The 27,556-nt window shown below is 38.8% G+C and overlaps 2 protein-coding genes across 6 annotated transcripts; both read right to left on the bottom strand.

Annotated features, from left to right (window-relative positions):
- Nucleotides 1-433: 433 nt before the first annotated feature.
- LOC124145220 lies at nucleotides 434-15,668 on the bottom strand. 5 transcript variants are annotated; one of them, XM_046514931.2, is made up of 3 exons: nucleotides 15,285-15,668; nucleotides 4,138-5,489; nucleotides 434-1,865 (listed from the first exon to the last, which is right to left on the bottom strand). In XM_046514931.2, the coding sequence occupies exons 2-3, from the start codon at nucleotides 5,390-5,392 to the stop codon at nucleotides 1,471-1,473; spliced, it is 1,650 nt and encodes a 549-aa protein (XP_046370887.2). In that variant the 5' UTR covers nucleotides 5,393-5,489; nucleotides 15,285-15,668; the 3' UTR covers nucleotides 434-1,470. The 5 variants fall into 5 exon arrangements, with proteins under 5 accessions (XP_046370887.2, XP_046370888.2, XP_046370886.2 ...); XM_046514932.2 differs by lacking the exon at nucleotides 15,285-15,668 and adding an exon at nucleotides 11,845-11,902; XM_046514930.2 differs by lacking the exon at nucleotides 15,285-15,668 and adding an exon at nucleotides 11,749-11,894.
- A 1,540-nt stretch (nucleotides 15,669-17,208) lies between these two features.
- Nucleotides 17,209-26,511, bottom strand: LOC125373050. Its single transcript, XM_048383861.1, has 7 exons — nucleotides 26,362-26,511; nucleotides 20,900-22,424; nucleotides 20,632-20,816; nucleotides 20,248-20,308; nucleotides 19,927-20,022; nucleotides 19,215-19,709; nucleotides 17,209-18,818 (listed from the first exon to the last, which is right to left on the bottom strand). The coding sequence occupies exons 2-7, from the start codon at nucleotides 22,377-22,379 to the stop codon at nucleotides 18,577-18,579; spliced, it is 2,559 nt and encodes an 852-aa protein (XP_048239818.1). The 5' UTR covers nucleotides 22,380-22,424; nucleotides 26,362-26,511; the 3' UTR covers nucleotides 17,209-18,576.
- Nucleotides 26,512-27,556: the final 1,045 nt, after the last annotated feature.

Here is a 27,556-nt window from a genome sequence, read left to right as displayed (position 1 = left end):
AATATTCAGGAAAACTGTATAAGTCAGGAATATTACTGAAAGACATGCAGGAAATGTCCCCCATTACAAACTCACTGCACTTTATCAATTATTTAACGTTAACAGTTCATGGTCATTTGATGACATCCTTTCATACTGAAGAATACAGCAACATGTCGCTTTGAATGGCAAATATCGAACTGATTTTGTGATCATCAAATTAAATAGAATGTACTATCATTGTTAATCTGAATAAAGGTTTGACTTTTAGGGTGCTAAGTTTGTAACGAACCCTCGTGTATTTAATTGCGAAATTAAACGATCAACTTAGTAATGTTTGATGGAGATTCTATCTCGCCAAACATGATGGACTGCACGAGATTACCTATGGAAATCGGATCCGTCTTTAACTGTATATTTCACTGGAACGAATTTCAATACAAAACGGAAAAACTAAGACCGTATATTTTAATTCTGGAGGGTGGGTGAGGCATGTGATTTTATACCTTGGAAACTCTTTGTTAAATCTTACTTAATAGCAATAATTTATACATCATCAGGTTACATGAACACCAAAAGGATGGTGGGTAAAAGCTGTCGAGCAAAACATAATGATTGATATGGAGTAAATAGATACAAAGAACGGTAATCTGTATGAACAGGTAAAAAAACCACAGAGCCACTGACATGAACTTATGTTATGCACAATAACACATCTTTACAAAAGTAATATGATGCTACAATAAACTGTAAATAACACGTATCATGTCCAAATCACTATTTTTGCAAACATAGCTATCGATTCCAACCGGCATCTACAATTACAGCACCCTAGCCTTTACCAGAGATATTGGCTGTGAATGTATTTGAGTGTTTACCGGTAGAGATTGGAACACCATCATTATTTTGCCTACGAATTTTTCTACGAGCTGTAGAAGAAGATAAATAATGCAACAATTTCTAATAGCCTCTTTCGGGGCCACTGTTTTCTTTGTCTAGAAACAGTGTTCCAAAAGACATTTGAGATTTGTCTTGGAAATTACGCGAGATAGTCACAAGGGACCAGTGTCAATTCAAAGGTATCCATGTTGATTGCCTACATCTCTACAACTAAACCTCAAATACCCTTATTTCCTCGTGCAATTACAAAACACGCGCATTCTTTTAGTCAGTAAATTCCATAAAGCAGCTAGTTGGAACCAGACAATGTGCTGTCCAATGGTGTTCATCATGACATATTGCCATTCTAAGTCGTTTAGAAGTTTCAAATTAAGAATATCCCAAGTTTCTTTTGTTACTAAACACTGTCCTTAAATGTCCTGTTTATGAAACACATTTCGTGATAATTTTCATTGAATTTTGTTTCATGTGACTGATTTAAGGAAATAAATACATTCAGTTTTGTGGCCTCTCATTATCTGCAATATGTACTGTTCACTGATCAATTCGTCCGAGACATCATCGAGTCTTCCAGTTACTGGTGGGTTTGTGTTACTGACCGGTGTAGTTTGACACTGGTGTATTTCTTTGAATGTTGGGAGTTGGTGAGTGAGAATTGATAAGCCAATAAACATTGTCATCAACAGTAATGTTCAGTTTGATTTCATCTTTTCTTGCTTTACTCTTTGTTTTCTTCCTTGTTTGTCCATTTTTTAAGTCCTTTACCTTTTCTTGACTTTGAAATGCAAAGCTGTCGGAAGCACTGTTTGGGTAATATCCTGGGCCTGTTGTTTGAGTCCGGGGACCTTGTGAACATGTCCATTTATCTCGCGTCTGTTCACTTTCCTCTTCACCGTTATCCTTCTTCTCCAAGATGTATCTGGCATTACCGTCGAAATCTTTATGATGGGTCTTCTCAATCAGCGCTTCAAATCTTGAACGTAATGCTGGAACAATGAGGACACAGTAACCATCATGTACAATGTGATGTGACAGGCTTTCCTACTCTCTACTACATCCCCAACATTCTCATTAAACAAGAGCAAACGAAATCCTTTATCCAGTAAATAACTCCAATTCCTTGTATTCAATTCCGCCAATTTCTATGCACCATACAGTCCCATCACCTATACAAAGTCCCAATAATGTTATTGTCAGCAGTGGTGTAAAGAATAAGCGAGTGAAAGCATATGTGCTGTTGTTTAACGTGGTCACGGCAATATTCGACCTGTATCACGGTTGCCTGTAGGTGTACCAGGCAGACCATCGGCAACGACCAACGCCTGGTGACTAGAATCCAATTTTATTGTCGGTTGCAACAAGCCTGGGACAATGAGGACATATTCTGAATCTCCACTGGTTAACTCCAGAAGAAATGTTAAACACTGATGTTTAACGTAAGCAAATACGTTTATCTACAGATAGATTCACAAGAGGCAAACATGCCATTTCCACTGTTACTTGAAATAAAAAAAAGAAACCATATCAGTAAAATATACACAAAGAAAAAAGTTAAGCACACCCCTATTTCTGAACCATGACAAATGGCAAAAATCATGGCATTGGAGGACTGACCACAGGAGCTGGGCGATACCAATGTCGTCGGATAGAACAAACATTTGACAACAAATAAAGAAGATATCGGTGAGTTATGATTGAAATTTACTGACAAAAACATCATGGTAACACACTGTATTGTTTTTGACCTTAGAAAATACATAAAAAATATGGAACTGCAGGATCAAATAAACGAGTTACGTTTGATGTTTCATGTGAAAATGTTCCTTAAAGTCTCTTCTTGATATGACACGTGACACAGATCAGTAGCGGGATTAACCGCCACGTGCCCGGATGACGCATTCCACCCTACGTCTCATGCCTCAAGTCAGACGTTGGATCTGTTGATAGGTCAACAACAACCACGCCTGATGCAATGCTGCTTCCCATTGGCGTAAATCTTGTACGGCAGAATCTCGTGCCTGTATGCACCGCCCCAGAATATCCCAAACATCTTCAAGGGGGTCAAATCTGGGCTCATTGCTGGCCAGGGTAGAGTCGTTATTGCATTGGCCCTCGTGTAATCCACGACTGCATGCGAACGATGAGGCCGAGTTGCAAGAGGATGGTTGTCAAAATGAGGAACGACGACTGGCCTAAACACGTCCCAGATGTACTGAGCACCTGTTAAGTTGTCCCTGATGGTGACCAAATCCAACCTGCAATCATGAGAGATACACCCCCAAACCATTACCGAGCCCCCGCCGTATGCAACATTCGGTTTAATGTCCCTGGGGGTGTGGGCTGTGTCCCGGTGCCTCCAAACTCTCTTTTTTCCATCAGTGACGTGGAGCAGAAAGTGACTTTCGTCTGACCAATGGATCCGTCTCCAAGTTCTCAGATTCCAGTTCTGTGGCGCAATACACCATGCTAAACGAGCAGCTTTCAACAAGGGACGCTTTATGACTCGTTTAGCCCTCAGTCCTGCTGCTTTCAGCCGGTTCCTGTCGGTTCTGGTGCTGACACGACGATTGGGCAACCACAGCTGTTTCAGACGAGTACATGTTAAAAATGCGTTCTCGGCGTATGAGACGAAGAAGGTCCCTGTCTTCGCGATGTGTCGTCACAGGAGGTCTTCCGGATCAGGGATGGTCCTGCACATCACCGGTCTGAACATGTTTCTCGACTAAACGGCCTACGTCAGTGTGAGGATACCCCAAATTCCGACCAATGGCATTTCAAGACCTTCCTGCGTTATGCATGCCGATTATTTGACATCTTGTGGTGTTTGATAATCGCCTTCGTGCCATGGTCACACAATGTCATGGAATAACTGTTTCAAAACGAGCTTAAGAAAGCAATTTTAACGTTTGGATACACTGCTTTTAGAGATACTCGAGGGTAGCATGCTGAACGGGCATAACATGCATGACAAGTGAGCTTTCGTCACACATGACTGATCACATCATCTCGAGAAAACATAATTCTTCCCGTAATTATATCTTTCACGACTGTTACAAATATTGGGAACAAACAATAATGAAATATATTAGGTTGTGCTTAACTTTTTTTGTGTGTATAGCAAGGAGTACGCTTACAACGTGATTTAAAATGGTGAACATCTTAAATAATGTAGAATGTGCAGAAAAACAATTGGAAAAAGCAACAATATTTATAAAATAAATAACCTTTTGATAATTTATGATAATGTATCATTCTTACCGGCGATATCATCCAGTTGATTGCGATGACCATCATCTATGAATGTGATAATGTGGACATACGTGTTAATTGAGGAAAGTGTGTGTTCATATTTTGATGCAGATGTTTGATGAAATGGCGTAGTTGAATCCGCAGGCACAGCATTCAGTTCAATGTTATTTTGTGTATCACCTACGAGAGGGCACTCAGTTGCTAGGTGTTCTGGTGAATTCGTATCCTGGATTGAAACATTATTGTCGTCTGTGTCAAGTACATGGTTGCAGGAGGGAGAAACAGCAGCATGAATTTCAAACGGGTTGTCCCTGCCTGTCCAGTTCCTGTGTGTCACACCACAGCTGAAGCACCTGGTCTCATCTCCATCTCCTGTAGCGTAGAACCCTGCTGCTACAAGACGGAGGGGGGAAGCCTCAATACATACTCCATAGAAGGACCTCAGTCTCAAATTCTCATACCACATCTGCCCCTGCTCACTTCGTGTTCCTGTGTTCAGTATTTCCTGAAAGCTGTAACGATGAAGGAGAAGACGGGAAAGTTGTTGTTCATGTGCAACCCGGAATCTTCGTACATCAAAAGCTTCCAAGACCTTTGATCTATGTCCTTCATGAGTTTCACTGTCAGTGAAGAGAGCACTCAGGTATTTTTGTAATAGTTGAAAGTTAGGCTCTTCCTTACCACTGCTGGATATTTCAAGAGTTGGTATAACAACCAATGCTATCCTTACTTTCAAACTACGGATTCCTTCATGTTCATAAGATTTGATATAATATGGTATGCTAGTTTCACTGAATTGCTTTTGGATGCATTTTTCTAATCCAGATACCATTCCCACTTCCTCAGCAAGAAAGGTCGAACTGAGATATACCTCATAAGAAGAAGATAAGATCTTTTCCTCTAAATTGGAATCCTTATATTGCATCCAGAATCGGAACTCAAGTGTTTCTTCATTAAAAGGAATTTTTCTTTTGTTAGTGTCTTTCGTACTCAGATGATGCGTCTCTTTATCATGCTCTTTAGTCTTTGAATTGCTTTCTTTAGTCTTTGGTTGATCTTGGTCACACTGAGTGGTGCGTATATTATTCCCTCCACTGTCCACGTTTTCCATTACATTTTCCTTATTTTTTTCGATAAATTCCACATTCGGATGTTGCTTCTCATTTTCAATTTTCTCTCGTTTTGGGGAATCCTTGGCCTTGTCAGCAACCTGAATGTTATTTGCAGACTGTCCTGCAAAACCCTGATCTTCTAGAGTCTTCATACTTCAGATTGGTGTACCCATGTATCCTCCTGAGATGATTGGGGTTCCTCTGATAAGAAGTTAGGAAAGATATGCTGCTTCATACCTTAGCTTTCAACTGCAGAAAAAAGGAAAAATAGTAAAATAAATAACAGTCTACAATGAAAATACACCTTAGGGACGCTCACGGTGCCTAACCTACGATAACGCCATATACGCAAAAGTATGGCTTTAACCACAGAAAAGCCGACTTGAAACAGTCAATAAGGTATGAATAGCGAGAGCGAAGTAGAAAAAATATAAATAGACATACATGGGCTATTTCTCATTTGTCATGCTGATTGGTTCTGTTAAAATAGTTAAAAATCAAGCTGTAGCAGTTTATTGTAGAAAGCTTTACATCGGCTTTGCTATTTAGTTATGTACATGGTATAGTTATGTTGGTGTCACCTGTTTTCTCTCGAATATCTATGGGAGTATGTTGGTATTGCCTGTTTAAATCTATTTTATTTCGTTTCAAACTTTGATTTACATCCATCCGTATGCAATGCGTCTAGTTAATAAGTTGTTCCTTACTCAAAAATTTGTCTAACGCCTTTTTTATAACAAGCGACAAAACCCTTACCACAAATGCCATGTTAGACAAGTTGTCCGTTTATTTGAATAAAAAAAGAAATATGCTTTGTGTATCTTCTTTTTGTTGATTGTCAAAAAGAACACCTAAGTAGTGATGCTCAGCCCATGCAAGCATTACATCTTTCCAAAATTGATATTTGTCCTTGGAATTACTGTTTGTATTAGATGTCGCGTCACGATATGGCTGAAATACTGCCGATGTGACGTTAAATTTAAACTCACTCCATGAATTATATGTTTAGGTCCTATCTCACTCAAAAATGTTTATTGCTGTTGGTGAAATACTAATATTGAGAAGGTACCATATGCTGGCATTACCGCCTTTAATCAGTCTTTAACCATTGAACGTGTTTGTGTGATTGTCTTGTCTCTCATAATTCAGGCACTTTAATACATCCATCTATATATCTTCTCTCTGATGGATTGCTTTCTCTTAATGGATCTTCCAGACTAAATTCTTCAATCATTTACAGAACATATTTTCGTACTTTCGGGTAATTGATATGTTTGTCACCAGAAATTATGAAATGTTCATTTTTTAGTTTTATCATCAAGCCACAGATATGTCCATAAAGTCATTATTAGGTGCATATATACGAACCGGGGATAATTTAGTGTCTCTAAAGAGCATGTCTTGTCCTATAAGGTATCCTTTTTCTCTGTTCTTATAGTCTTTAGAAATTATGAAATAAACATTTTGTAAAAATTAAAATTGCTACCCCCTAGAATTGATTGTTTACATCATTTGTTCAATAGCCTTCGTGAAAAAAACATCTTGTAAACAAAATATTGAAACCCCTTTCCTTTTCAATGAATCACTAAAGCCTCTAGATACAATCTTTACTGTGTTACTCATTTCTGTTCTATGGATCTGTGAAAGATGTCCTGGGAGTTATTGTTAAAAAGGATAAATTTATGTATGAGTGCATTCTACCTTCCTGTTTGTATTAGGTATAGCTCAGTGAGGAATCTAAAAGGGCCCAAAACTCTATGTTAGAAAAAGCCCTAACAAATGTAAACACATGATGGTGATATTGAATAAGGAGGCGGGACGGCATATGGGATAGATTAAATATATAGTTTTGGGTTCTCCTCTGTATATATCAATAATAAACGTCATACAAAATCATAAGAGGTATCATATTATCATAAACAATTTGATCATAGAAAATTATCATATGTTACGATAAAACAATCTCTACAGTCGACCTGTCAGTCCGCCCCGCTTGCTAGTTTCGGTATCCATGTTTTCACATCAACTGACCATGTCTCTAAATATACACAAGAATTTAAACCTTACCATTATTAAGTATATTGTTGCTTTTACATTGTTGGGGTACAATGGGCGAATCCCCTTTCTGGTGTACCCCGCCGTGATATTCATGGAACATTGCTAAAAGCGGTATAAAATCTTTCCTACTCACTCACACATGTCACACGGAGATATAAGTTGTGCAAGAGTTAATTGTGTGAACATTTGGATACAGTTGTAATTACTGGATCATTTCACCATTTTCGTCTGCAATAGACTTGAAGAAGGACTGTTATCCATTGCATCGAGTCCTTGTTCAGTCAAGGTGTAGACATTGATATGCCTCGTTAAATTGGAGATAACCAACGTAGCGTTTGAAGTCGGAATCGTACGATGGACTACAATCGTGCAATGTTTTAGCAGATAATTCTTCTGATTATGGAAAGTCATTTGTAGCTTATATATTCATTGAATGAATCATGCCAGGACTGCCAGTTTGCCCGAGCTAGTTGCTCTTTAAGTCCTTGAAGTAATCAACACTGGTACAAACCACGTGTTATTACAGTCCAAAACATTCTTCTTTTTTAGCCTTCTGTTAAATTACTAATTATTGCTAGTAGCCTTGAAATGTTTAACAGGGAACTTGTCAATTAATATACACAATGACACGACTGCCTCCGTGGTCTAAAGGTAGAGCGTCCGCCCGGAGAGCGGAAGGTCCGGGGTTCGATCCCCAGCCGCGTCATACCAAAAGACGTTAAAAGATGGTACTTGTTGTTACCCTGTCTGGCGCTCGGCCTTAAGGGGCTAAAACAAGGACTGGTCGGCTCGGAGTCAGTATACTGTGTCTGAGTGGGGTATTCATGTTAAACTGCGGCGTGGTATCTCAGTGTGCTAGCACTATAAATCGGCATCAGCCGGACTAGTACAAGCAGCCACACAAACACACACATACACGTGCATGCACGCCGCTATATAAGTGCAATAATCTTGGATGCGACGTTAAACCCCATTTCACCTCACCTCACCTCACACAATGACACACAAACAAACAACTTAATTTGCTCAGTAGGCTTTGTCGTGCATTATAAAATCTACTGGCTACATGCCATAAATAAAACCGTTAAAAACATGTTGAAACTTGGATTGATCCAACCCGGAACCTGTTTAACCCCAGGCACTCCTCTCGCCACCATTCAGTGACTACTGAACAGATTGAGAACAACGCCGCACGCAACTAGCAAGAAAAATAATTTTCGAGCTGCAAAGGAAGTGCGGATTATATATCCCGAGTGAAATTCACATTACATTAAACGATGATACCACGAGGGACATATAATCCGTAATTCCGAACGGGCTATTTTATCATTACTCAACTATACTACATGTGTTCATCTATAACAAATCGTGTCGGATGCTGTAAACTACAAGTACATGACATCTTTATAAGAGATACGACGTTTTAACCATTACAAGTATCCATTCGCCTTTCATCACATGCACGCATCCGTTCTCACGTACATTTTTTGTGTGCCGCCAATGAGAAAAAAACAATTTTCCAAATAATGTGTTATCGCAAATAATAAAATACAGAACTGTGTATGATTATGTTTTGCCCTGTAGTAAAAAGTAAACAGACAATTGAGGATAATCTTACATATATATATTATACGACAAATATATCACCCTCACTGTTTATGTAACACTGACACGTTTCCAAAATGTAAGCCTTTCGACGTGGAGTCTTATTAAGATTGAAGAACCTCACGGATCAGTTTTCGTATTAACACTGTCACGACATGACCTACATCACGGCCGAGAACATTACCTCCTTTTCAGACTGTGGTGGTTGATTTCCCCTCGTATTCTCTTGATATTTAAAAAAAATATTTCCCGTAGGTTTGTGACTGAAAAGTTTATGTCGCTGTACTCCCGGATTACTTCCTTGTCTATACACATAATTTCATAATTCTATTACCACAACTTGAGGTTATACCATACCGGTAACCAGATCACTTCGTGTTTCGTCGGTGGCGAGTTGACTTGTTGACATGGTGTCTGCATGCCGTAGATTTCTATAGTCTGTTTCCGAATGAGTGTTCTACTGGATGTACATGTATGTTGTACCTCCGACATCGGGATTCGGTAGTCCAAAGAGAAAAAAACACATAGTTTCCGACGCTTGCACAGAGGATTCATCCAGCATAGGATATTTCTTAATTTCACTGACACAAGTCTTTAAGGCATTCAGGTCGTAATGTCTAATGGATTGGTATATGAAGCAGTATTAGAGGTACGGAACGTATAACGATATTCTTTGAATACAAATATGTGTCTGTACAATGTGTGCTTAATAACGTTTTCTGGAGAACGTAGATACGAATAACAGAGCCAGAGACCTTATACGGCATAATGTAGGGAGAGTATTAATGTTGTGAGCTTGATCTAATGCTGGGTTTCCAAGTAATACTAGGTTACCCAGTTCAAGCATACTCGTATCACCAATGCCTAAGTTGTTGTCAATCCCATCTGACATTTTGATAAGACAAAAAACAATGTGGTATATTTTTCCATCTGCCCGTTTGATAATGATCTCAACATCTAATTCTAAATAAAGTACGTCACTGACAGTATTCTTTAATAAAACGATCAGGTTCTAGAGGGGAATTACCTTTGATAAGTATATTTGTGGCCCCGTTGGATGATTCAGTTCCTTTTGATATTAAATGCATATTTCTTGGTTGATATCTGTCAGCACAGGCTTTACAAGTTCGATAGTTTTAGTCTCGAGCATAACAACGCCAAGATTTTCGAGACAGTGTGGACAAAGAGCATAGATTAACAAGAAGACAAAGTCATCGATAGCCCACGCCCTTTTAAATATGCGCATATAACAATTTAATTTTAAATGCTTTCTATACATGTATCTTCAAATGACGCGAATTAGTAAGCATGGTACTTTTCAATACAATATGTGAGTGAGTTGGGTTTAACTCCGCTTTTAACAGTATTCTAGTTATATCACGGCGTGTCAGCCTAATCTGGGAGGAAATCCCTTAGTGGTGCAGGTCTAAGACGTTTATCACTTCGGTGACACCCACGAGCACTGGTATGGTGCTGACAAACCTAGAAACATAACCGGGATTCGAACCCACAATCATAGGTTTCTGGCGTGCCGAAGGGACGCAACTATGCACAGCGAATAGCGGCGCCTTAGACGACTGGGCCACCAGTGCCCCCTTTCAATTGGCATGTGATAGCAGTGTTGGACAAATTATTTTTAAAACCCTAAATTATTATTCCATGACAAAATAGAAAAAAAAAAATTCCTGACCTAATGTAAGATGCTTTTTTTGCTTATCATGGCCGCATTATCCCCATTATGAGTAACACTATACACCAAGTCACCCAGCTTGACTACCAGATCGGTTTAGTCGACCCTCATCACAAGCATAGGTTGCAGGGGACAAATTTTAACCCTTAATCTTAAGGAGGGTTGCATGGCGTATGATATTTGATGTGGTCACAAATTTCCATCTTTGAATATTAAATCACAAGTACGACATGTTGCCTAGGAAACGCAAAATAATACACATTTAAAAAGTTCCTTACAAGCAAAAGGCACCAAAAACAGAGCATTCCTGATTCCAGACATGTTGAACGGTATCGGATTTATATTTCAGAAACAAAATGGGATAGACGAATCCCGTTTCTGAATCCCCTGATGAAAGGGAATCTGAGTACACAGTACGATTTTATTTGCGTCAAGCGTACCACACGGTATACCGAATACCCTCTAAATAGACCCCCGAATATCGCGTACCGCCTCAAACCTTCTTTTGGGCGGGAAATAATATTTTTGTTGCCTCCGAAGATAAATACATGGCTTAAGATACATTAATATTGCGACTTATTTAAAATAACAATGAAAACAAAGATAGCGTTGTTTGTGTTTTATATGCGTTTGTCGATAGAAGTACAGTATCATCGATATATACAAATAAAGTTGAAATGCATCCTCAGTGCAAGCGCGCGAAACAACGTGTTTTCCCCTTGCAGAGAGTACTACGTGGCTTGCAGAAACCCCATGCAGAAACAGACTATAGAATCCTCGCGCATGCGCACACCTCAAGTTGTGGCAATAAAACTATAACAAGTATGTAGATAGATAAGGAAATTATCTGGGAATACAGTGAAATCATCTGTTCAGTCACAAACCCAAGTGAAATTTAAAAAAATTAAAATCACAGAAAATACGAGGGTAATCGGCCACGTCAGTCTGAATTAAATTGGATTTATGAATGTGATGTTCTCGGGCGTGATGTAGGGTCATATTTTGACTGTAGGACCCCATCGCGGCTACCGGCTATAGGATAACCCACACTAAACATATTCATAGATATCGTTTGTTAACATGCTAAGTGATAGTGATACACTGTTAATACACTTGGATTAATGTCTATGTACTATGTGCTTCAATACTACTCACGATTGTGGCACACGGATGTAGTGAAGCCACTCTCGGCCGCCATTTTACAGGGAAATCCCCTTCCGTAAATAGACAAAAATGGAAAATCCCACCTACTGCAATCGATTTAGTATCTGGACAGACGAGTGACGTCCTCATATTATCCAGTGTACGTGTTCCGGTGACCGAGCGATGTGCAACTGTCGTTGGTATCGTTTCATCAGCAGTTTCATTCAGTTGCTCGGAGAACAACTTGATAGGGTCAGGAGCATTCCTTAAAATGTCACGTTTTAACTTGTCAGTACAGAGGTTTTAAAATAAAGACCAGTTAGCCTTATATAAATTCCACTGTGATCATGATGAGGGCGGAACGCCAGATGGATTACTTGTAGGGAAATGGTCGCTTCCACACACATTATAATGGACCGACCATGTAAATTCATTTAACAAGTAAGAATCTGATAGTGACAGATCTAAAGCAGAATGTGTCCCTGTAGCCGGATATAAATATGTATTTGAACCATCATTAAAAATACATAAGTTATTATCAGAGATAAATTTCGCAAAGAGCTTTCCTTTAGAATTAATATTGAAGCTTCCCCACAAGGGATTTTGACATTTAAATCACCCATAATGATAGAGGGCTCAGAAAGCTGATCATATAGAGATTGTATATCAGAACGCTGAGGAAAAGAGGAGAGAGGAATATATAGACAGCACAGAGTAAATGCAATGTGCAAAGTAAGTCGTACTGCTTTAGCTTGGAGATTGGTATCAAGGGACACAGGGCTGCCGATCACATCCTGTCTCACCACGATGGAGGATCCTCCAGTGGCTTTAGCACCCAGAGGAAAAATGATTATCTGAACTGTACTGACAGAAGTTGTTTGTTTGCTTGACATAGGTCTAATCAATACAAATTGCTGATGGCTTAAAATCCTGTACCGATAACTGAATTTCATTTAAATAAGTCCTTAGTCCTGTAAAACTCCACTCAGGGAGTTATTTTTATTCATGTTACAGGAGGCGGAAGTCCTGGGGGTCTACTTTTTTCCGGCACGGGGCTTCTATTGCGTGTACAGGGAAGTGGGGAGACATCCATGTATCCCAGTGTTTGAAACTTATTAAATAGTTTCACAGGGTCACCTTAACCCTTGAGTACTCGACCAGATTGTTTGGAGTAGGTTTTTTTTCTGACAAGCATTTTTCACAATAGGAGTTGGTGCCCTTAGTGGAACAGTCTGAGATCCTGATGAGGCAAGGTTCTCCTCAACAGTTGAAGATGGTGTAATGACTGTATGTTTCTGTTTTTGTCAAGGTGATATCAGTCTAAAATGCAACAGACTGAACAGATTAAGGAAGAAGGCGAGAAACCACTGTAATGTGATTCTTGCAAGACTGAGAACCATGGCCAAACTTGACATTTGTAATATCGAAGTATTTTTTTAATAATTTTATTTGTGTCAATTCAGTAGAAGAAACATAGATACATGAGGTATATTAGAGTAGCAATTCATAGGATCTTAAAACATGATCACGATATGGGTAATATACATACGTGTATTTTGGAGTGACTGATATTTTATGATAAGTGGACTGATAATTCCTTCCATTTTCTGTCACATTTATTAAAACCACTATTTTTCATTGCATATTTTTCGATTTTACATACATCTTTCAATATTTTTTAAAAAAGGGAAAGAATAATGGAGCTTTCATAATGCCTGACTGGTGAACGTATTTTAAGAAGAATTGTATGGTTGAAAAGAGAATTCTTTTTGTTGTAGCAAAGAAAATAATATAGATTGGTAATATGAATATCATATATAGTTTAGGTACACTTCAATTTCTAACCAAAGTTCCTCCACAAGAACACATTCTACATATACATGGTGTAAGTTTTCAGATTAAAAGATACAAAAAGAGCATACTTCATTTTCCATATTACTTTTTTGGTATATAGAGCTCTATTTATGAATCTGAACTGAAAATATATTCGTTTAACATCATTGGTTCACATGTTACAGTTAGTATAAATATTATTTCATAAAATACTCTGATTAAGTTCATTCCCATTTATCACACATCAGAGGAAAGTTAGTTGTAGTTATGAGTTCATCATAAAATATTCTGGAGCCGTTTGTTCTTATCAACAAGTCTCCCTAAATGTAATTTATGTATAAATTAGCTTTGATACCAAATCCCCCGTTTACTACTTGTTTCCATGATTTAGGGATATTAGCATTACTCTGTTGTAGTCCATCTTCCCGAGGCAAGAGAGTTAACTGACTTTAGAAGTCCATGCTTCAACCCTTGCCGAACTGAAATTCCTGGGATCGATCGTAGCGCCACCACTAGTTATTATCAGTTATGTCCCTTCTGAGCCTCTCCTATGGACCAATCCCATCCCATCACTTGCATTTATTTCAAACAAAATGGCGGCGCCAAGTCAAGACCATCTGATCGATAATCAAGATCTATATTGTGATAAAACGGGTCTAACATCGCGAAGTGCATTAAATCACGCGAGCACCTTGATTAGAAACATGAAAAGGTTTCAAACATATCTGTTGACAACGAGTTGGGGATGCACATGTTTTGCAAATCCTGCAATCGACCGAAATCTGTACGACAGTTTACGAACCGGATTTCGATTTCGGTGCGTGATTTTGATTGGACTAAGCATAGACTCATTAGTCCAGCCAAAATGTAACTCAATAATACCATCCTAGTTCGACAAGGACGAAACTTGACTTCATAGTCAGTTAACTCTCTTGCCTCGGGAAGATGGATGTACTCAAGTATATGTAAAAATCTTGTGTTGCTACATTAATCTTTTAAACTCCTAATAGCCTTACCAAATCAATGTTTTAAGATGAAATTGTATTTAAATTGGTGATTGAACCATATTGGCTCTGATAAAATCTCTCCAATACTTAACTTTATGTTTTCTGTAGTAATTACCCTAAATATTCATTCTACCATGACATTGATGAATGCTTGATTCTGATTGGTTAAAAAGTGGTTTCCTTTTTGCTACGGAAAGCCCTTTCAAATATATTAAGCCTTTTCACAAAAAAAAAAACGTGCGTATGAATACATAGAAAGCCTACATATTGATTCATAAAAACTGGCTGCTGATCGATCACCCCCCATAGGAACTGTAAAAAGTATCTATATTTCCTCTAATGCATGTTGAGTCTCTAATACCAGCCAGGTTTCTAATACACGCCGAGTCAAGGACTCTCGCGAAATTAATAGACGGCATAGCATCAAATAGAGGAAATACGGTAGTTTGATATCGGATGTTTTGAGCGTTGGCTGTGCCGCAAGCAGCCCTGACTGCTTCGATGATGTCATTTAAAGATTTAACGAAGGCATATCTTTTGCATAGAGATGGAATCTTTATGAAACTGTAAGGGAAATGTTCTATGGTGACCAGAATTGGAACAATTTAAGCTATTTCCTCATTGAAACAACCGACAACGAAAGTAAAATATAACATTATAAAAACTGTTTGAAAATACTTAATTCATGAAAACATGTTGTCAACAAACCTTTTTGTAATCGATATTCATCGCTATCTCCGTCAACCACCATGGTACGGATTTGGTAGAAGAGGATTTGAATGTTCATCACTCAGAAAAAACTTGTCCATTCGAAAATGTCCCGACATCATTGAAGTCAAACTTGATGAAATTCATTTCAGATCACGCACAATTAAGAAATTCATACTCGACCAACTTTGTCTGGGCCAAGAATGTCTCATTCCATTCACACTTTGGCTTGGAATCAATGAAATCTTGAAATTGACAGGTCACATCATGCAGATACTGAGATAGGCCCTACCTCGTGTAAAAATGTCAGGCTCGTCTAGCTGCAGGCTAAAACGCAGCTGTTGAGTCATACTCAGTTCCACTGGTAATCATATTGTACCAGCGGGCTCGATCATTCCCAGTTAATCTACAGGTTAATGTTGAACCACATCATAGATCGTGGTTGCCATATTGCTTCTTTAAACAATCAACGGAGAATGTAAACACAAGATCTTCAGCCATTGACAGCTGCGAGATGTTAGTAACTGTGATGTAGGTCAAGTTCTGCCACATCCAAGTTCGGGGTGGAGAGGCATTTTATTTTATGTTATTATTGTTAACTGGGGGTAATTGCTAAATAACTAATAACACTTACACATGTTAAATGTACAGTGGAACGTTAATTCAAAAAGTTTGTTGTAGAAATATATTCGTTTAGCATTTTAAAACCTTTTTTCTAGAACCTGTCACCCCTACAATAGCAATCATAGCATGTTCGATTTCCAAGAAATAACCTCTCTCGCAACTTCCAAGAATTGACAGCCAGTCCACAGTGTACAACAGTGTACAACAAGTTGGTAGAAATTAAAACATCTGTCTTTGGACTAAGTTTTGAGTATTTTCTGTCAACCTCTTTTGAAAAACTATGTGTTTTGAACACTTATTTTGAACTACTCACGACTATGGTGTTTTTAATCTTGAACTTTAGTAATAATTGTTACATATATATAACTACCTGTGACCTCTTTTCGGAATGTTCTAAGATTGCGGACATGTGTGCCTGTGTTGTTACGCGTTGCATTAGAGCGCCGTTTTCAAAGCGTTGTTGCCGTCATGGTAGAATAGAGATAAACCTACTGTGTTTTGAAATTTGATGTAGTCCCACTGTAGAATAGACATCTCTTTATTATAATTTTGAACCTTGCGCTAAAGCATGTGCATGCACGTCGCTATATAAGTGCAATAATCTTGGACGTGACGTTAAACCCCTTTCACCTCTGAAAAAAGTGTTTTGTGTCGGAATACATGTAATTATTCCTCTTTTCATAGTTAAGGTAATTTGATTATTTAGGAAAGTGTCATTTATTTACTTGAAAACCCATACACCGAAGTCAAGAATTAAACAAATGCAATTGGGAACCCATCCAGGCCAGCATCGATGTAGATTTTGAATATATTGTTCCACTTCGATGTTACAGCATCCTGCTTTGATACATTTAGGGTGTTTAGGCTATGAAAACAGAAGTAAGTGTATGTTTGTTCGTACAGTTTCTCCATTTTGCTTAGACATTCTTGGACATTCGTTACACTTCGTGAGTGAGTGAGTTAATATTTAACGTCACCTCGGCAATATTTCAGCCATATCGTGACGAGCATTACACTTCGACTTTCTAATTCTGCTTCAACTCAAACGGTCCCTGTCTCTAATGATCTCTTTGGTAAAAAGGGCACTATTGCCGGGTCCGGCGCCCTCAAGCACCAGACTCTATTTCTTCACCGACAATGGGGCGCAGCCCACAGCAAACAGGTTGCCCAATTCGGTCGCCTTTTACGTCCAGCAATGGGGTGCTGAGGATACATTCCTATCTACCCTGGGTCTCTATGGGGGGGGGGGGGGGGGAAGTTGAAAAGACCGTTTGCATCAAGACGCATTGACAATGATAAATGATAGTTAAATGATTTATTAACACCAGGAAATAACAATCAAGATACAACACTTATAACAAGGTAAATTAGCAATACTCAATTAGGACCACTCATATCACACAATGGATCAAAGTAGGAGGCTATTACTGAAAACAAAGAATTAAGGATTGATTTAAAGTAAGAAATTAGCAGCTAGACTTATACAGCGTAAGTAGGTCTAACAGATACCATTAAAGAAGCTTGAAGCAATAACAGCAACTTGAACCCTGTCCTGTATCCTTATTAACTGAAGTCACTGATCTGTAAATCTGTTGACATATATTGTATATTTGTATATAGTGAAGATATAACTGATGTATCAATGCTATATCAGTTCAGTAATTATTACACTGATGACAAGATCTAAATACACATACGCCACAGCAGCACACAAACAAAGTTTTCAAAATGCCAGTTTTGTGATTTTTTCTCTCGTTGACCTTTGACCGCTGCCTATGCTTTTACACATTTACATCACTGCAGCAACGACAAACTTTTCATTCACTTCATTAAAGTCGACAAAAATACTCTGGCGATTGTGCATCACTTTTGCAATTATAGACATATGTCTTGATATATTGCATCTGCAACTCCTACCAATGTTACTTATGCTTCTTTGAGTTTAGCAAATAATATAGATGTACATGTAAAAGGATAGGATATATATTCTGTATATATAGGAGGAAAGCCCGAAGTGATGCAGGTCTCAGACGTTTACCATTTTGGTGAAACTCACGAGCACGGATATGGTACTGACAAATCTAGAAACATAATCGGGGCGAACCGGAATTCGACCCAACAATCAAGGGACGCAACTCTGTACAGCGAATCACGCTGCCTTATACCCCCTTGTTGTTTGTATGATAAGCAAATCATATAATGTAAGTACATAGCAGAGATGACACTGTTCACAATCCTAGTTTGTTTCCAGCAATCAAAATATGAATATTAACACCATATCCTGGTGCCACATGTGTCAAATGACAACTACCAGGTATGCATATGCTAAAGGGGTTTTGTGGTATATGAGACAAAGTGTATTCTATTTTCTCTGCTCACTATTCATGCAAATCTATTGACATTTTTTCATTTCTGTCTGTATGGCTTCGTCAAAAAGAACAGAACTAAAATAGCTAGATCAAAGGTGGAATTGTCGTTATTTCATCATCAACCCGTAGACATGGTTGTGTCAGCTGCACTTAAGAAACACTCTCTGCCATATGATGTGGGTTCTGTAGATTGGACAACGTTCGATGGCAGGTGAGCAGTTGAGACATTCCGAAAGGTGATGGAGACGACGTAAATTAAGTGCAAAAATCCTTTGGTTTTGATTTCAGTTCACATTGAGTTATTCAATTTCTTTCTCTCGAGAAGCCATGTCTGCCAGATGGACACGGACAGTCCCCCGGATGTGTGTCCTGCAGACTGGGCAACGATCTAGAGCAGGTGTGCACTCGGCACAGGCCACCAGATGTCCACAGGGAAGGAAGACGATGTTGGCAGGGTCCTCCAGACAGACCTTACACACACTCGACTCTTTAAGCTGCTGGGTCTCCTTTTTCGTAGCCAGTAATTTATCCTTGTTTTTTTCTGTGAATATAATCGAGAAAGCAATTAAATAAATTCCTGGCCTAGATTTATCAGGACCAGTTAGCGAACCTACATGCAACACAAACTTTCTTAACAAACAGAGATGTATTTAAACACATATTTATGATACATATCTCACATCGCTGTACCAATAGTTGATCTTCACCTGTCCTACACTTGAGGGTGACAGTGTTGTAAACATCATTTTACTTATATTTACACTGCATAATTATGTAAGTATAATTCATGTTACATTAAAGTTATATGAATTATTTTTTTGACACGAAGATTCAGGGTACCTTTGTAAAATGCGCAGGCCATAGGTTTAGCTAGATAAAGAGTGGATATTGAGCAACGACATCCATTTAAAAAAGAAAAAATCATATGAATGTTTACCATGTTCATTTATCCTCTGTCCAATCTTTCTTTGTCTGGTAACTGGCAAATTCAAGAAACCATTCACTGCAGCCTTTGAGTCATTGTCCCTTCCATCTTGGTCGCTAGGAACTATGTTTCCGGATATCATTTCAGACGTATGATTATTGTAACCCATAGTCGCCCTTTCTGATGTCTGTGGGCTAGTTACGACACAATGTGGTGCATGTTGCGTTGGTGCCCGGGCGTCTTGTGGTTCTCCATCTGACATATATCCACTGTCTTGATTTGCATTTGCATGTCTTTTCTCCAGAGGTTGCTGTTGGATTCTTGATACTTCTTTATGCGTGCTAACTGATGGTTGACTGTGCATATTGCCCTCTGCACATTCCTTTCCTCCAATCTGTATCTGAACCTGAGGGATGCTCACCTCATCTCCCCCTTGAGCGGATGCAGTCTGTCCGGAAGCATCTCCATCAATGGCCAGAATATTCTCCAGAAGAACATCTAGTGTTCCTGTAAAGGCAAGGATAATTTTATGACTCCATATTCTAACATAACTTATCATGTGCTAGACGTGGACAAATTGCAGTCCTCATTTTCTTTGGGTCACAGCATTTAAACAACCCGTTACTACTCTGATAACTGGTTTTGTCACAGGTCACAAATTACACTGACTTGATTGGATATAGGTACAAGACCTGATCCTCCATAAGCAGTATTACAAACTCACCTCCATTTCTCATAGTTGCTTGAGCTACAGATCTAACCTCTTTAGGACTGAATCCCATCCTCAATGCTTCTTGACATGCATCAGTCCTTATAATATCTGGAACAAACAAGGTTTGTGCCATTTGATGACAGGGGTTATTGTGCCCTGTAATAGTTATAATTATCATGAAAGGCTGATTCTTGAATTGAAAATTAGAACAATAGAATTACTGTTAATTAGTATTTGTTAGTGTGTGTGTGTGTGTGTGTCAAGGGAAGGAACACACAATAACTGGACATCGGATATCATGAATAAGACACAAATCTGTGGCTTAGAACTTACCATCTTCAGAACTGTTCGGTGTTTTCACGTTATTTATTGACTGTTGTTGATGTTGATGAGACTATAATAAATAGACATTGAAAGTTTATGAAATCAAACAACAGATCCACATCTACAAGATTTCATAACGTGTATCAGTGCTATCTTTGAAAATAATAAAATTGTAATCCTTAAACACGCTCTACCATGTTCAATTCTCTATTTCACATAAGCATCTACCATGAGAGACAGAGGATTTAAAACAAACTGCTGTGGTTCTTGTCGCTTATTGTGCCATCAACACAAGACACACTAGCTGGTATGATCTGGGAGAGCTGTGGGCTGTCATATAGCTGGATTATTACTGAGTGCAGCGTTAAACAAACAAATAAGAAAGCTGCTTACAGGTTTAGCCCGCATGGGCCTTCCAATGGCAGCCAGTGTCTGAATAACGAAGGTCATCCCTCTTGCGGCTTCTACATAGGCACAAGATGACCTCCAGCGCACGTGCTCCACCCAGGGGTCATCCCCCTCCTCCCACGTCCTCAGACCAACACCGCAGACATAACAGCGCACACAGTCAGAGTAACCTGTACATAGGTATCATACATTATTATAGTACTTACAAACAATCAGACCAAACATGTCCTTCGTTTTGTCACTATACACTTACCTGCATAGAAAAAACCCGCGTTTACAAGGTCTTCAGGTTGTTGACTGTGCCCTTCCGGCCACAGCTGGAATGATTGAAGACGGAGAGCATTGTTGCTGTAATGAGGATGAACAGCACTGTCAAACCTTGTTGTTGGTATTGATGCTGGTATATAGTCATTGCAATTTATTCCTGATTGTTGAGTTGTATACGATGGTGGACTAAAACTGTCCCTTGATGTCCCCACTGCGCCTAGTAGTTCAGAAGGGACACTCCCGTTAGAGTCTCTCTCTGAAACTCTCGTCTCTGGAGTACTCCTGTTTCTGACTTGTGGCGCATGACTTCCATCGATTACTGCTGGCATTTGAATAGGCACATTTCTTGCATCAGTGCCAGTTACATGGATGCAGTTTGGAGACTTCCTGGAATGCAGGTTATGGGGGTTGTCCTTCGGAAGCCAATTCCTGTGCGTTACACCACAACTGAAACATCGAGTCTCATCGCCATTACCTGTAGCATAGAACCCTGCTGCTGCCAGTCGAAGATATGAGACGTTCATGTTCACTTGGTGAAAAGACCTCAAACGCAAACCTTCAAACCTCATTTCTTCATCAGGTGCTGTTGCTTCATTTGTTGCTCTTTCAGTGAAATAATCATGAAGAGAAATAAAAGGTGTCGTAACATATGATCTTTCTAACATACAATAAAATGACCCATATTTCAAATCTTTAATAAATTCTTTATATCTTTCATCCAGTGAGGGCTGGTCCATGTCAGAAGTGTCACCGGGAACACCACGCACAGCGTTGTGAACTGCATCCAACAGATATTTCTTTTTCTCTTCAGAATGCTGAAGTTTGTCTGCACGTTCCTCTTTAACACTGATTTGAGTGTCTAATGTATTCCTGCCACACAACGATAACGATGTTAATGCATTCATATCAGTCGTTTCAAGAATAGGAGCTTTGTAATGTTTGGTTGAATGAACAGATGGGTTCATAATTTCCTTTTGATCACGCAGCTCAGCAATAGGATTTGAAGAGAAAGAATTGCGAATAACTCGTTCGTTTGTGGTACCTTTATGACATTGATATTTATTTTCATATGACTTCTGTTCTCCTTTACTGCGTTCATGGGCCTTTTCTTTTGGGGTTTCAGGACAAGGTTGAGCCTCGCTAGCTGCTCTTTGTTTTAAATTAACTGACTCCCCCGTCGAATCTTGTTCCAAATAACTCCTAGCAGTACATGCGTCTGACAAAAAATATCTCACTCCACATTCTTTTGTTGGCATGTGATCTACATACGTATCTGAATACAGATCCTTGCTATGTCGATGTGTGTCAAATATGTGTTCATTGTAACCAGTTATGAGCAACAACTGCCTCCTTGTACCAGGTCTTTCCGTGAGTATGTCTTCAATTCTTTCATGGATGATTCCAGAGTCAGAAGTATCTGCTTTTCCGGACAGAGTGAGGTCTTCGGCATCGCTTCTTGGTGCCATGATGTCTGTTTCAGACAATCAGGGTTCAGGCAGCTCCAGTTTTCACTGTGGAAGATATAAATTTGTTGAAATGAATAATGTCAGCTACATTATATGTGTATGTTTAGGGTTGCAGTAATCTAGAGGGTGGACACGGAGTGGAGGACGAGTGAGGGTTATGATAGTGGTTGATGCGTCTTACTAAACAAGAGACCCGTAAAGATCCGGGGTAGAAAATGTCTTCAGCAACCCATGCTAGCCGTAAAAGGCGACTATGCTTGTCATAAGAGGGTGGTCAGGCTCGCTGACTTGGTTGATGCATGCCATCGATTCCAATTGCGTGGATCGATGCTCATGATATTAATCACTGGAATGTCTGGTCCAGACTGGATTATTTACAGACTGGCGTCATATAGCTCGAATAATGCTGATTGCGGCGTTAAACAACAAACAAACCAACTCAACAAGAACCAGGATTTATGGTTGCTCCATAGCATAATAAAGATAAAGGATTGTTATATCATTTTTCGGTCAGAAATAAATTGAATTCCGTTACATATTTTAGAAAAGGGCTTTTTGGTTTTTCGCTTTTTAAGTTTAATAATTGCAGTAGTTTGACCATACAACTAATGTCTACGGGATAGGTAGGATCGGAATCATTGTCGAATAATTAAAGTCGTCATACAATTATGATTGTTGACAGTGATATTGACTATGTATCAAACCCAATCATTAACCACAGTACGTAATGATGTACCTTTGAATCAAATCCTAATTGGATTATATTTTCAATACGGCTGTGACTGTTCGAAATATATAAGAAATAAACATGTTCCAAATAAATATACATTTAAAGGTTCGATCTAGATCTTAGTAAACAATGGTATTTTAAAGTCAGTGCGATGGAAACTGACAGTCTTAAAATTTAGAAAACAAATTATGCCTTTTTAGATGTACCTTTAGAGTTAATCTCCAAAGTAGATTACTTAATACAGTTGGCAATGTTGGTCTCCTAAATGCAGGCCAACATATTATATCCTGTGAAAGAGATAACAGACACATCGTTCCCGAGAAATACCGTGTTGAGTTGTGTGTATTTATAGCTTCAAGCAATGTGAATTATTTTGTAGTGGTAACGAACAAAAATAAGTGTTGATGTTGATATATTATGCGTGTCTGTTTTAATGCACCCGCAGCTTCAGCTTCGTTCACTGCATTCCCGTTGTGTTGGTAATTTTAAAGTGCAAGTCTTATCGGTGTATATAACTCCATATATGGTCATGTTGGGTGTATTGTATTGTATTGTATTGTATTGTATTGTATTGTATTGTATTGTTTGATTATGCCATTACCACAAAATAAACAATCTTAAAACATGAACTATCAGTATTGTCTTTCGTTTGTTTACATTCGCAGATCCAGGTCTCGGAGTTTCTCATCACCACCACCACAATTAAATAAGAAAAAAAGGTTTGTTTGTTTGTTAACGGCGGTCTGTAAATAGTCGAATCTGGGCCAGACAATCCAGTGATTGAGATCATGAGCATGGGAGCCTGACCACCCAAATCCCGTTAGTCGACCTAGTTTACCCTTTTCAACTCTTGAATATTCTCCTACCCACAATTTCATAATGAACATTTGTACACTGTAATTTCCTTCGTATGGGAGGGCTGAAAGGAGAAACATACATTTCCTTGTTTCTTTCAATAACGAAAGTGTGACAAAGGTCATTTATATAACAAATTTAGTTCACTATTCGGTGAGCAAAAGATATGCGAAACATGTTTATGGGTTCAATTGCGTTTATTGTTAGTGGTCCGGTACTTTCATTTATATTGTTTAAAATATTCGCAGATATGTGTGTTAAATGATGAAGCATCGATCGTATTTATTTCGTTCATGTTTGCGGTATCGTGAGCTCAAATCGATCATACTTGGCGATATGTTCAACTCTGACAGTAACAAAAGTAACAATAGTTTTCGAGTAACCATGGAATGTGAGTGTTTCTCAGAAGATGATCTGGTGATTTCTGAGGAAGAAGTACAAGTGAGCCCCTATATGTCTGACCCTGTGACCGACAATAGTGACGAAAATAACCAGGATGATCCCCAACATGGACGCAAAATTGTGATTGCAAAAGAGATTGGATCGTTTGTTTAATGTATTTTCTCCAAATCACAATATCCTGTTGCAGTCATGAAATAGTGAATTAGTACTACTATAAAGATGAAGAGACATGTCATAGACTCATGAGTTCGTGTTCGTGTTGGTTTTTTATAACTGGATACGGTAGCTGCAGTATACTGCCATGTACCCCGTTGATGGGTTTTGGCGACTAAAGAACTTGAACTTGGACTTCTAACGTGTTACACTACACTACAGACGTGGCTGAGTGTTTTATGATACCAGGACTGACTGCCGGCATACATTATGAATAATCTACTGCAGGTGCAAGCAGCTGTTGTGAGATGAGTTACTGAAGGTGACAAAAACAAAGTTCTGGTTAAATAACGCTAATTAGCTGCAAACATCAATCGATGTTTATATTTGTATCGGCATGTTGCCCGCGCCACTAAAATTGAAAAGGAAATATTTTACGAAGCTAAATTAAGGTTACTTGACACTAATCGCCTAGCGATACTTTTGAAATATATGGAATCCATACCGGTATTATATATACAAGACAGGTCTACCCAAAACTAATGAGACGATCGCGTTTATTCTGGACCCGGAAGGTAATAACCAATCGGCTTGCAGGACCAGCCGGCTGTGCTTATTAACCCATGTTTCTTCGTCAGGGCTTTCAAGGTTCGTTTGGGGTGTTACCTCAAAATATGTACTTTTGGTAGAGCGCAACAGCGCTAAGTTTACATTTCACACTGTTTTTCTCGGCCATCGTATTGTACATCATACTGGCTACAGAATGATGTAAACGTTTACTAATAAATACTTGCACATTGCCATTTTCCCTCTTTGTTCTACGCTCGCATTGCTCTCACTGACTAAGCTTTAACCATAAAAGACGCAATGTTAAGATGTACAGTTTGTGGCCTAGCTAAAATAAAGTGTTAACTTCGTATTTGTAGTAGTGAAAAAGTGTATGAGGTGTCATGGGGATACGAAAGACTAGAAATGTTTGTTGTCATATGTCCTTACTATTTCAAAAGGTCTCTAATTTCATGAGGATAAATGTTTACAAATAAACATGTCACTGCTTATCCCTTGAACCAGGAAGACCATCTACCCCATTGTGAGTATTGATTGTCAAACCGACAGCCGACCAGTGAAGAAAGTAACCATACCAGCGCTAAAAGCTTATACAACGGCAATAAAGTCAAAAATAAATGTATTTGTTTTATAATGATATAGACCGCCTCCGTGGTCTAGTGGTAGAGCGTCCGCCCGGAGAGCGGAAGGTCCGGGGTTCGATCCCCGGCCGCGTCATACCAAAAGACGTCAAAAGATAGTACTTGTTGTTACCCTGTCGGCATTAAGGGGCTAAAACAAGGACTTGTCGGCCCGGAGTCAGTATACTGTGCCTGAGTGGCGTATTCATGTTAAACTGCGGCATGGTATCTCCGGACTAGTACGAGCAGCAACACACACAGGTCCATGCACTTCGCTATAAAAGTGCAATTATCTTTCACGCGACGTTCAATCCCATTTCACCTCTCTTATAATTACATAAATCATTATACACACCACAGTTGGTAATATTTGAAATGGGGTAGAGTTAGAATTATTGACGTAGAATAGTAACGTATATGGCCTTAAATCACGTTTTCAACAGGAATGGGTATCAAATATTAAACCGTGAATTTAAACAAACAGGCAGTAGTGAAGATCGAGTTATATATAGCACCAGCACACTGTATCAAGCCTCACCCAATGACACTCTACACTCTCTTGGTGTGTTTGTTTGATTGAAACTCTCGTAAAATACAATACTTCGACATTACAAATGAATTCAAATTGAACCACATAGTTCTACAAGAATCTTACCTGGATACGAATAACTCAAATATAGGTTGTTGTACTCCACAATATCACACCCACAATGACGCGGACTCTCGAACCGGAGCATTGCACACGAACCCGTATTGTCGATAGCTTACGGAAAGAGCCGAGTAGTGACGAATGTCGGTGTATAAAAGGATCTGGCAATCGACACTAGACGTCTGTAGCGACCAGAACTGGGATACGACCAGAACTGGGATAAACAGTCCACAATTTCGCAAAACCCCATTTACTGCGGTAATGCTTTCGGTTAGCTCTAAAACACATGGCGATATATATGCGGAATATGATTTAGTTTATATTTTGGGTGGGACCGTACTGAATATGATCTTCTGTATATTTCCATGTCCCATTCCAAATAAATAACGCACATTACATTCTTCACTATAAATTGGAAACATCTTCAGGTATTATTATTATTTTGTTATTTTGTACTTGACAAATATTCACACGCCTTTCTGTGCGGCAATTCACATTTATGCACAAATGTCAGTGTCTGTGCGATATTTCTTTTAACAAATTATGTTATAATTAGATCAATAATTGAAATCAAGGTTGTGTTTCTACATCACATTGTGGTCACAATAGTATATAGAATGGAATGGAATCGTCCATATTAAAAAAGTAAAGGCGGTGCTTGAGGGGTTTCTGAAATATTTCGGATTGTGGCCGTTAAATAAAAGAGCCTCGACACATTATGCATTCCATTTAGATTTTGTTTTGTTTGTAACTGTAAACAATTTTCCGTAATTCTGTTGTTTGTGGCCCAAATTAACGTGCGTTCTCCTCCAATCCCACGATGTGAATAGAAATGCAAAACATGTATCCTCATTAATTTATTTAATGTAACTGTGCTGAAGGGAATCCTTGTAATTCACACATGAGTAGATGTGAGAAATCATATTTATATAATTTCAAAACAATTATTTCACTTGCCTCTGCATTTAGACAAGCTCTTTCCACTTCTTTTAATTAGTTCGATGGGTTAATTGTATATGGTTTGCCAGAAGATTGAGGCGAAAATTACACAAGATGAAAGTGTTTTATCATTCCTCTTTACAAAGTTACGGGAAAGTACACAGGTACATCGGACATAAAATATACATTACTCAGAATGAAACGCGGGGTGTCAGACATGTTATATACATCATTATAAATGAAAGACGCGGGGGAGTTTGTA

This window comes from Haliotis rufescens, unplaced genomic scaffold (genome assembly GCF_023055435.1).
Source record: "Haliotis rufescens isolate VD_foot unplaced genomic scaffold, xgHalRufe1.0.p SCAF_5, whole genome shotgun sequence".
Classification (NCBI taxonomy): Eukaryota; Metazoa; Mollusca; class Gastropoda; order Lepetellida; family Haliotidae; genus Haliotis; species Haliotis rufescens.
Note: the sequence above shows the minus strand (reverse complement) of the source record. Positions and strands in the feature narration are given on the sequence as shown.

Coding starts and splice junctions, on each gene's coding strand:
- LOC124145220 (XM_046514931.2), bottom strand. CDS start 5,392: ATGAAGACTCTAGAAGATCAGGGTTTTGCAGGACAGTCTGCAAATAAC. Junction 1,866..4,137: donor TCAACTGGATGATATCGCCG/GTAAGAATGATA, acceptor TCATTGTTCCAG/CATTACGTTCAAGATTTGAA.
- LOC125373050 (XM_048383861.1), bottom strand. CDS start 22,379: ATGGCACCAAGAAGCGATGCCGAAGACCTCACTCTGTCCGGAAAAGCA. Junction 20,817..20,899: donor CGCGGGTTTTTTCTATGCAG/GTAAGTGTATAG, acceptor ACCTATGTACAG/GTTACTCTGACTGTGTGCGC. Junction 20,023..20,247: donor ACCGAACAGTTCTGAAGATG/GTAAGTTCTAAG, acceptor TGTTTGTTCCAG/ATATTATAAGGACTGATGCA.